Below are 11,200 nucleotides of genomic sequence, written 5' to 3'. Positions count from 1 at the left end.
TTTGGATATCTTGACTAAACCGGACAAAATTGCTCTTAAATTCGGTTTAGATTAAAAAAATGCCACTTTGGTAAATACAAAGGAACAAGATAAGTCACGGGCTAACGCCACGTGTAAAAACACGGCGACCACCACTGAAAAATTCAACACCAATGTCCCCTTCTTGATCCCGTCTCCGTCGTAGATCTTCTGTTTCGGCTGTAAGAAAATGGATCCTTTTTGCTAACATCTCCTCTCTAGCTTCAGATCTGGAATCATTTCCGCCTTTATTGAAAATTTAGATTCTTTTATCCTCAATTTTGAAGCCAATATCCAAAAGTTTTAAACTTTGTTCGAATTGTAGTTTGGAAGGAGAAGAGAGAGCTAGCATGGAGGAACACCACCATTGCTGCATTTACTCGAAGATGCTCTCCAAGTGCACCTTCCCTTCACTCCTAATCATCTTCTCAATCTTTCTAATGGTTCGTGTGCTGTATGTTTTGTACCGATGTGGCAAACCTTTTCCCAAAGGAGCTTCACCCTCTTTTAGTACTCTCATTGTTCTTGGTTCCGGTAAGAAGAGTTAATCATACAATGTGTTATTCAATTTGAGAGTGTGCATATCATTTGATTATTATGAAATGTTATAGGAGGGCACACGGCAGAGATGTTGAGTCTCCTCTCTGTTTTGCGGATGGATAGATATACACCCAGGTTCTACATTGCTGCTGCTACTGATACCATGAGTCTCCACAAAGCTCGTTCCTTTGAAGATTCTCTGGTTGACAAGGTTTATATATAGTTTAATGCGAGCCATTGGTATCTTGTGTGTGCATTATTCAGCATGAAACTGATTGATTCATTATGTTTGATATAGTCTGCTGTTAAGGAAGCCTCTTTACAGTATACACAAATTTACCGGAGTAGAGAAGTTGGTCAGTCTTATGTGACTTCTGTTTGGACTACTATTGTTGCTATTGTTCACGCTCTTTGGCTAATGATCCGGATCAGACCACAAGTGGTATCCTCTTTATCTGAATGCTCTCAGATTTTTTTTAATTAAGGCTAGCTACTTCATGGAAACAGGTTATTTATTAGATCTGGTTCAAGTTTTTCAGATTCTTTGCAATGGTCCTGGGACCTGTATTCCTCTCTGCGTGATCGCTTTCTTGTTCAAGGTATATCACTTAGTTTTATGCTTTACTTAGCGTATGCTGGACTTCTTAGTCACCCATTATATGTAGCATTTCATCTTTGGTTACAGGTGCTGGGAATTAGATGGTCATCCATCTTTTATGTTGAGAGTGTAGCAAGAGTTAAGAGGCTTTCATTAAGTGGATTGCTTCTGTATAAGTTAAGGATGGCTGATCAGTTCTTTGTTCAATGGCCACAGCTGCAAAAGAACTACCCTCGGGCTCACTATGTTGGCTGCCTCATGTAAAGCCTGACTTTGGGAACCATCCTTACACATATAAATTTGCTACAGTAACTTACAATACTCTCTGTTTATATACATGATCGAGTCACATTTTTGTTATACTACTTTATCTTTGGTTGCTATGAACTCAAGTTTTAATTAATGAAGTTTTGTAATCAGCTGTTCTTGTAAGTTGGTGAGATACCATTCCACTGAGCTTACAATGTGATATTGATAATCTTCTTCAAAACTAAACGAGACTGCACTATTAAAATGAACTCAAACTGTACATAGAGACATACATCCCACTCGCATAGACCATTACAAAATCACACAGAAGAGCTATATATGATTATATGCATGAATGTGCGCACAACTTTGTATGCTTGTTTGTGTAACCCATTCATACATCAACGTTTCACCAAGTTTGTGTACCATCATTCTCGACAGGGTCTGTGTTACAAGTCTTCAACTTCTTCTCATCAAGGTAGTGCTGATAGACAAAGGAAAGGAAGCCCCATATAGCTAACACGATGGAGAAGATCTTCGACGCTTCCATCTTATCATGGAAAACTATCACAGCTATGACCGGTACTATAGGCAACCCAACAGCTGTTATGGAGTTGGAGAACACAGAAGACGACTCAAAGATCAAACCCACAAGACCAACAGTGTAGACTTGCCAAGAGATAGCTGCAGAGACCAAAGTCACAACATAAGACACTTGCCCAAGTTTGTAGTTTCTCATCTCACTAGGCAAAGTTCTCCACTCTCCGCTCGCGAAAAGTCCAATGAGAACAACGCAGCTCGCAACTAGAGACTGGTAGATAGTCAAGTCCATGACTACTGACGATGTATGCTCCTTGAAAACCTTCCTGAAGAGAAGCTGTATCAAAGATAGCAGCAGTCCAATCCCAGCTGAAGCACCAAGTGTGCATATGAACCCTAACACATACTGTACTCTAGAGACGTTTGTTGTGTCTTGTGACTCGGTGTCGACCACGAGGAGGGCAGAGGAGACAGTGAGTAGAAACAAAGAGTTGACTATGAAGGGAGTGAACTTCTGTGAGTTAAGGAAGTAGGAGAAGAAGGCAGTGAAGGCTAGCTGCGAGGCTAAGATGAGGGAGAAGGTGGAAACAGGTAGGTAGAGTAACCCAATTGCATAGAGATAAGCGTAAGCAGAGAGTATAAGTCCAGTGCACAGGTAAACTGATGCAAGGGTTGTAAAGGAAGGGGAGTGGTTGACATTTGTATCTGCTGATTTTGGTTGTTGTCTGAGTTGGGAAAAGAAGTTGAAGAGGATCAAAACAGGGAAGCCAATGAGTGGGAGAAGTGTTACCACGTATGTGCTCTCTCCACCGTTTTCGTAGTACAGTCTACCGAGAATTGTAGCAAGTGGTTGGAAGAAGAGGACAAAGAAGACATAGATGGAGAGACGGATCCATCTTTTATAGTTCTTGGTTTGAGGTTCTGATGATGATGGTTCAGTTGCATCTATCAGGTTTGCTTCTAAGTTCTGGTCACCTGAGAAATTAACACTCATGATTATCAGATTTCATGAAAAAAAGAGTCAACACTATAAGCTGCATCTGCCTTACCATTGGCATAGAGTTCTTGAGATCTGTCCATGATAAATTAAAAGGTGAGAAGAAAAATTGTGTTTATTGATTGTTATTTGTTTGAGACCTCTCTCTCTATACACACAACTTGATATATAAATAAATGCCCCCACACAAGTTGAATTATTAAACAGATGATGCAGATAAAAGACGACAGCTGCACAGAAGATCATAAACTAGTATGCTCTTGTTGACTGTTGACTTTTGAATTTTCTGCTTCCATTCCACTTGACTTGGAAACTTTATGGCGGCTCTAACAAAACATTTTTTGTCAGTATCTACTGATGTTGAGTCAGAAGTCAGCAACGATACAAGAAGAAAACATTTTTTAAAAATAAAGAAAAACACTACAAAACAGAACACGAGATATCATTTATTCTAGGAGCTTAAGTCTTTGGATCTTTGTCTAAGCGGCTAAGCCTGAATGTTGTTACTGTTATCATGCGTAGAGTTTAAACTACTTACCTCCATTGACGTGAATATGATGAAAAAAAAAACATGTCCCAAGAGTCCAAACAAAAGCATAAAAGTAATTAAACTACAAGAAAAAGTTTCACGGTATGATGGAAAATTTAGTGACATGGAGGTGGGCTTTGAGTCCCAATGTAATTAGCTCTAACGTATCTACAAGAAGAAGAGACAGCTTCATTTCCTCCGTTGCTGCTCTGTTGTTTCCCACTTCCCCCACCAGAAGAAGAAGCTAGATAAAGATGAACATTCTCCAAGTACACTTTCTTACATGGCATTCCTTCGCTACAATGCAGCTGCACCGCTACCTTTGATGATGATGTTCCTCTTATGTTCTTGAAGTATATCTCACTCAGCTTCACCTTAGATGGTACCTACAACAAGAAAATGAATTAGAACTGCTTCACCTTTATAATATTTATAAACTAGATAAAGTAGCTAGAGACTTGAGTGTTAAGTAACACTCACATTTGAAGAGCAAGAAGAGAAAGGACAATAAGACTGATCAATGATGATTGGATTAGTCACATTGCTCATAATAATGTTCTGAAAAGTCATGTTAGTAGCTGCACTTAGACCAGGAGAATCAGCCCATGTTTTGATCCTTATCCCATTAGTCGTACCACTCATCTTGCAATCCCTCACCACTAGTCCCTTCACGTCTTTCTCATTTGGATATCTCCCTAAACTCCCAACGCTTTAACCAAAAACCATTTCAGCAACAACAGTTAACAAAAAAAAAGAAGTTATGTTTACATAAATGGTTTTACCTGATACCATGTCCTGGTCCACATTTGATACTTGTGATTGTGATCTGAGAGTTTCCTTGTCCTATAGACACACAATCATCTCCCGTTGCTATATGTGAACGCGAGAAGTAGACATTTGAGCTGCGTTCGATGTGGATTCCATCAGTGTTGGGACTATCAGAAGGAGCAGTAATGTTGAGTCTTGTCCCTTTGAAGTCTCTGCATTGTACTAATGCCATGTGAAAGAATTTGCTGTTCACTGAGCTTATCCTTCTTACTATTGTTCTGTTCATCCCCACAAACTTCAAGCTCTGAAAAAAATCAACAGCGAGAAGAATCAATTATCTTCTTTTAAGTAAAGACAACTTTATACTCTTAAACGGTTCTTTTGAGTGTTCTCACTGTTGGGAGGAGCTTGCAGTGAGAATCAGTAATACAGTTATTAAACGGCCAAGCTAAAGCGCCTTGACCGTCAAATGTTCCACCTCCGGTGAGAGTTAAACCGTTGATCCATCCAAACTCAATCCAACCACCGCCTGATCTGTACTTTGACAGATCAGTTGATGCCTTGAGATGACCCTAGTTTAGTTTACGTGTGCAGCAAGAAAACATTAACAACAAAAGACAGATTCAGAGAGGTTGAGTGGGAGAGAGATGAAAACTACCTTTACTCGGACAGTGAGATGTGTTACGTTAGTGCAAGGACCAGAGAATCTGATAGGACCAACATGAAACTCTCCTCTTGGAATGATAAGATCTACAGAGCTTGAAGATGACTTACACGCCATGTCCCATGCTGCTACAAAGGCCTTTCAAAACATATCAACTAGATAAGCTGATTTCTATTAATATAAAAATGATATCAGAATAGTAACCTTCGTGTTATCTCTGTGATCATTAGCTCGAGCACCAAAGCTACGGACATCAACAATAAGGACAGAGCTTTTGTCTCCACGAACAACAAAACTGTAAGAAGATAATGCCACGAAGAAGAAGAAGAAGAGAACTCTGAGGTAATGAAAAATCGTAAACTTCATCTCCACTATGCTCATGAAAGTGAAGAAACTGCTTTTGCAGCTGTAGTTAAAGACGATATGTAGAAAAAGTGAAAGAAACCGCTGTGAACTCCTTTCCCACTACCACTACTGAGGATTTACCGCGTCTGACCAGAGAAGATAAATGGGCTCCATTTGTGATTTTAATCTTAGGCCCATTGATAAACTATTATGGTGATACTAATTTGCCGATCTTCGAAATCAAAACAGTCGGTTGGGAATAGACGAGACGTTGCATGGGCTTGGTATGGACTTGTGGCTATAGAATTTTATTTTAGATTCTAACTAGATTTTAGCCCGCAGATCCGTGCAAATATTTTTTTATTTTATAAATATATTTAATATTAGTACAAATGTTTTACATATATTTTATTTTAATATTATATATTGTGTAGCTCTATAATATTATTGTTTATATTTCTTATTCAGTATTATTAATATATATTGATTTGTTTAATATATTTTACTTTATTATTAATTTTTATAACTTATTAATATATTTTTAAGTTAGGTACAATAAAATAACAATATGAAATAATTAAATATATAACCTCTTCAAAATATATTTTTTCTTTAATTTATACATTTTGTTATAATACATTTTTAAGATTTATTTATTTATATTATAGAAAAGAAATATGTTAAAGATATAATTTATATTTACAAGTTGTGTTTTAAAAATATACTTTAACATATATATATTTAGTATTTTATGGGATTTATAAGTAAAAACAATGTTTTGTTTAAATAACATAGTTCTATTATTTTACATAGTAGCATCTATCATATTATTTTAGTAAATTTTATTGATATAGGATATTTTTGAATGTTATGATATTAAGTTTTCTTTTAATTTTTAATTAATATTTCAAAATATTAGATTGTCTTAATTTTTACAACATATATAGTTTATTTTTTCGTGGTCATTTCAAAAAATTATTCATTATAATCTATGAATTATCATTTTGAGTTTGAATATTTATTTTTAAAATCTTATATTTTGTCAAGAAAACTTAAATTTTTTTCTGATGAAATTTGAAATTTATTGATCATCAAGTTAAAGAATTAACATTTACAAAAGAATGCCTACTTCTATAGTATCTCTTTAAAGGAAATCAAACACTAGAACTACTTCTATCAACCAGAAAGTTCGAAGCATCTTTGCAACAGACCGGCATTTTGGTGCTGTCCCTTATACTTCAAGGATGCAATTCTGTTCCTCATTGTCTTGTCTATGATCTTATGAAGTTGATCTGCTGTCTTCCATGTCATCTGATGCCTTCTCTCATTTCTCTCCCTCCAAACATGGTAGATAGTCATCTGAAACACCTTTTTTATCAGAATCGAGTCCAACCTGTTGCGTCTACGACCTGCAATCATGCTCAGCGTTGCAGTCCAATCTGGGTTAGTCCTTCTGCCAAAGAAACCACGCACCAACTTCTCCCAGACAGTGAATGAATAAGGACAAGCGAAGAAAAGATGATCCCTAGTCTCATCCCTCTCCCCACACAACCCACAGCCTTGAACGACGCCCCAGTTCCGCATTCTAGCACCAGTAGAGAGTCTATTAAGGACCGCTAGCCAAGTGATGAAATATTACACTACTTTTTTTGAGTTTGGAAGATTACATGAATTTTGAATTTGTTTTTGTTACTACATTAATACATTATTTTATTGGTAATATTGTCTAAATATTTCTCAAAATATTTTTTTATAATTACTAAAATTTCATATTTTTATAATTACATAATTTTAAATAGTATATGAACTAAAAGTTATTATATACTATTATATTTTTGTATATAAACATTTTAGACAATATATTGTTGAGAATTTGAAAATAAATAAAAATATAATATATAATATATATATATAAACCTTTTTAACCTATTTAAATAAATACACCTTTTTAACCTATTTAATAAATTTATTTTTGTATAAATATATTACATAGTTTAAGAATTTTAACACATTTTAATGATGAGTGATAAATTTTTTAAATGAAACAATTTTAAATTTTTTGTTAATTTACCTATTTAATATATTTTTTCATATTTAATTCATATAGCACTTTTATTTTTATATAATAAAGAATATAACTATAGAAGTTACAAAAAACATTTTATTTTTATTTTATTTTTCATAATAAACTTTAGTTAACATTGATTTATAAAAATATTTTATTACTAATTATGAAATGAATTAATATGTTATTTTATAAAATATATAAATTTTTAAGTAAGAGTTTGTCATATTCTTTTTCAACAGGTTTTGTTATAATTTAAAAAAAAAATATAGTTGGTTTATTATTAATGTAAATAATCAAATATGCCATATTAACTATTTCTTTAAGTGGTCGTACTATGACTTATTAATGGTATATAAAAATAGGTCTCTAATTAATAGATTAGATTGGATAGTATATGATTTTAACATTAAAATTTTAAGTCCTGGCAGCTTTTATAGTTAACCAGATGTATATCCTCATATACAAAAGATTTTATTGGTGACCATTAGATGAACATTAGAAATGAATAGGAAAAAATGTAGAGAAATAAAATTATAATAATGAAAAGGAAGATTATTACCTATCTATTTTATTAAAGAACAAATTTGTTCTATATTCCTTTTGAATAAAAGAAATGCAAAAGAAAAACTATTCTTTATAAATAGTGAAAAAAATTAAGAATAGTAAAGAATGCACTATTCCCTTTCATATGCATTTGCAAACCATAATATATGTTGATTATATTAAAATTGATTTGTAATTATAGAGAATATAAAATATTGGATTTTCATATACATTTGCAAACCATAATATATTAAAATCCCTCTCTGGTAAATCACATACTATAAATAAATAGTAATGTTTCACGACATTTGTGGCTGCGCCATATTATGGTAACTGATAAGTCCTTTCCATGCTAAATCTGGTGCATAGTCGTATCAATCACGTTAGGTTGGTTCCTTGATTCATACATATGATACGAAATTTAAAACATGATGTGCCTAAAACTTGGATAATTACATCTATCATTTAAATAAGAAGAGACGTATCAAAGATGTCTAAGAAGGATAGTATATATACATTTACTAGAAACCCCAATTATTGATTAAGAAAAGAGGTAATTTGATCCATAGATACCTTTTCTCGACACTATTTTTAATACGTTAGTCAAAAAGAATGTGGTAAAAAGTAAAACTAGACCAACGCTATTTTTAAAGTATATTTATTTGTAGGGGAAATTTATCAAATGACCTATATTTTCAAACTCAAACTTACCTATATTTATTGATATATGGAGTTTATATTTTAAAGATTTATGATAACTTGGAAATACATAACTGTACGGTCAATTTTCTAAGATTTGATACATTACATTTAAGTGTGCAAATTTACATTGTTAAACAAAAGAAAAACAATAGAAATTTTCTTAAATAAAATTTTAGTAGTGGATTGGAAGTTGATTAGCCAATGTTTCCACCATAAAATCTTGATGAACAGAGTCCCAACTGTTAATTATAGTCCACTCAAACATGTTTTGTACATTTTAAATGGATTTAACATATCTTTCACGATTTTTATTCTAAAAAATGCAGTCACATAGATTTGTAGAGATCAAAAAGAAAAAAGGTTATTTATGACAATAACACTTTCAACCAATTCATTTACCAAAAGAGTTGGATTACCACCAAATCCTTCTACGGTAGACTTCTAATATTGTAGAATCAAATGACTCTTTTCCTCAGTGAATTTTATGTCTCACTGACCCACATACCCAATTTGCAATATTGTAATATGGTTTTTTTTTGTAAAAGGATATTATTGTAGTATGGTTTTTAATTTTTTATTAGATCCTGGTTACCATGTTTGGATTTGAGTTTAGTGATGAATATAAGCGGTTTAGTTATGTTTTCACGTGGTATCATTTCATGGTTGAATTCATGTTTAAAGCAAATAAGAATCGAAATCCAAATTGTTTTATTTTTATGATACTACAACCAATCGGTTACTTATGACATGTTGGACAATTTTTACATTCCAATTGTTAGAAACTATATCTGCACCTCTATAATGGGTTTGATGTCTATAAAATATCTTGTATTCGGTCCATCCAAAATAAATATTTGAAACATTTTTTTTTTTGTAAATGGCTTTCAAAATATTTGAAACATGTTATTCCACTATTGTAGATTAATAAAAATTAAAATTTCCAATGAATTGGAAAATCATATTAGTTATTTATTTTTCAGATTAAAAGTTTGTTATTATTTTATTTGCTGTATTGAAATTTTGTTTTTAGTTTTGAATGGAGCTTTCTATATGTATGTATATATATATATATTTTATCTTCGCTTTTTTTTGAAACACATATATATTTTATCTATATATGCTTCATGTCACTATAATTGTCTAGGGACTAGGGGGTTTGGCAATTACTTGATTCTCTGGGAAGATCTTTTTATATAGCTTTAGTTTGCTTATCTTTCTCATATTCTGGATTCTTTTTGTTTTTGTTAGGTATATTTGATGATGACCCCCGAAAACGAATAAAGATATCATTATCACGGGATTTGTTTGTATCTATAACAAATATACTAAATAAATAAATGTTTCAGCTAATGTAGATATGTGTCAAATGGTATTTTCATATGATCGATATATGATTGGACTTGATATCATCTCTATAAATTTAATGTAGCAGGCCAACTCATTCTCAGACAAAACCTCTACAAAATTGGTCAAAATGTAGAATATATAAATGATCTATTTTTTTATGTTTGTTTATGTTAAAATCGTAAACATTTTTGGGAACATACTTTATGTTTGGAAGAATTATATATTTTATGTATCCGTTAATAAGAAAACTCCAAATCAATTTGTTTTAACAAATTTTTTAAAAACTCAAACCAAATTTAACAAATGGTGTATCTCAAATTTAGGCTTCGGATATTTACAACCGTCCTGCACCGCAGTTAACAGTAACAAAAATTTTCTATATATATTATATATTTATACATTTTTATAACTGTTAAAACTGCATCGCAGTTGAAACGCTTGTCCCGCACCGCTCAAACCACAATCACCATTCGAATTAGAAAAGTCTTCCATGAAGCAACTGTATTTGAATTGATTTGAATAGTTTATCATCATGAACATACTAGGACTGGACATATCAGTTGAATTTTAAAATCGAAATAAATTTCCAAATGGAAAATGAAGTTACATCAGAGGGCGCATGTTAGAATTCAGAAGCCACATGATATGATGCTCTCCTGAATCTTATAATTGAGATATCAATGTATTTTTTTTTTCATGAATTCAGTGACTTTGATATGACATAAATACGCTCGAAAATTAACTTTAGCGAAAATACCAAGATCGGACTCAGCTTCCATTTCCAAAGGCAACTTTACTAGTGGTTATGAATCAGTTTATTCACGTATATAGAATCCATTAGTTCTCTGAGAATTGTAGAATCCATTAGTTCTCGAGCATTTTAGAATCCCGTCTCTCGATTTCTTTAAGAAACTCTGCTCTGTATTTCCATATTTAGGAATATGCTACCATTTGGTGAAAAGTTGGATTACAAAACTAATAATATTACATCAACAATCAAATTAGATCGTGATTAATAAGTTTGTTCAACATCACTGACTAGTAGTCTAATACACTGTAGTGTTAGTTACTTGTTAGTTAAAATATATTTAGCTTTCTTAAATAATCTTTTGGCGATATATTCATATGTACAAACACGTTTAATGAAGAATCTTCTAGCTCTGAATGAAAAGCTAAAAGACTCCACTGATCGTTCGAGCGTAGACCGTCTCTTTATCTTTAAATTACGCAAACTTAATCAAGACTCAACCAAAGCACATCAAATTTCCATGATCTATATGTTCCCATTGCAG

The 11,200-nt window shown here is 32.6% G+C and overlaps 4 protein-coding genes across 5 annotated transcripts; 1 reads left to right on the top strand and 3 right to left on the bottom strand.

Annotated features, from left to right (window-relative positions):
- Positions 1 to 82: 82 nt before the first annotated feature.
- Positions 83 to 1,572, top strand: LOC103860978 (UDP-N-acetylglucosamine transferase subunit ALG14). Of its 2 annotated transcripts, XM_009138667.3 has the most exons (6): positions 83 to 200; positions 344 to 552; positions 630 to 769; positions 857 to 1,000; positions 1,098 to 1,157; positions 1,244 to 1,537. In XM_009138667.3, exons 2-6 carry the CDS (start codon positions 369 to 371, stop codon positions 1,418 to 1,420), a joined length of 705 nt encoding a protein of 234 aa, XP_009136915.1. In that variant the 5' UTR covers positions 83 to 200; positions 344 to 368; the 3' UTR covers positions 1,421 to 1,537. The 2 variants fall into 2 exon arrangements, with proteins under 2 accessions (XP_009136915.1, XP_033144287.1); XM_033288396.1 differs by lacking the exon at positions 83 to 200 and having other exon boundaries at positions 207 to 552; positions 1,224 to 1,572.
- A 67-nt stretch (positions 1,573 to 1,639) lies between these two features.
- LOC103860975 (probable purine permease 22) lies at positions 1,640 to 3,269 on the bottom strand. Its single transcript, XM_009138662.3, has 2 exons — positions 2,995 to 3,269; positions 1,640 to 2,920 (listed from the first exon to the last, which is right to left on the bottom strand). The coding sequence occupies exons 1-2, from the start codon at positions 3,023 to 3,025 to the stop codon at positions 1,815 to 1,817; spliced, it is 1,137 nt and encodes a 378-aa protein (XP_009136910.1). The 5' UTR covers positions 3,026 to 3,269; the 3' UTR covers positions 1,640 to 1,814.
- Positions 3,270 to 3,463: 194 nt separating this feature from the next.
- On the bottom strand, positions 3,464 to 5,323 carry LOC103860974 (exopolygalacturonase). The gene is made up of 6 exons (XM_018657893.2): positions 5,108 to 5,323; positions 4,898 to 5,041; positions 4,635 to 4,811; positions 4,254 to 4,543; positions 3,952 to 4,180; positions 3,464 to 3,857 (listed from the first exon to the last, which is right to left on the bottom strand). The coding sequence occupies exons 1-6, from the start codon at positions 5,282 to 5,284 to the stop codon at positions 3,588 to 3,590; spliced, it is 1,287 nt and encodes a 428-aa protein (XP_018513409.1). The 5' UTR covers positions 5,285 to 5,323; the 3' UTR covers positions 3,464 to 3,587.
- A 1,101-nt stretch (positions 5,324 to 6,424) lies between these two features.
- Positions 6,425 to 6,832, bottom strand: LOC103861164. The gene has a single exon (XM_009138868.1). It carries the CDS (start codon positions 6,830 to 6,832, stop codon positions 6,425 to 6,427), a length of 408 nt encoding a protein of 135 aa, XP_009137116.1.
- Positions 6,833 to 11,200: the final 4,368 nt, after the last annotated feature.

Source organism: Brassica rapa, chromosome A03 (genome assembly GCF_000309985.2).
Source record: "Brassica rapa cultivar Chiifu-401-42 chromosome A03, CAAS_Brap_v3.01, whole genome shotgun sequence".
Classification (NCBI taxonomy): domain Eukaryota; kingdom Viridiplantae; phylum Streptophyta; class Magnoliopsida; order Brassicales; family Brassicaceae; genus Brassica; species Brassica rapa.
This window is presented reverse-complemented; position numbering and strand designations above follow the sequence as displayed.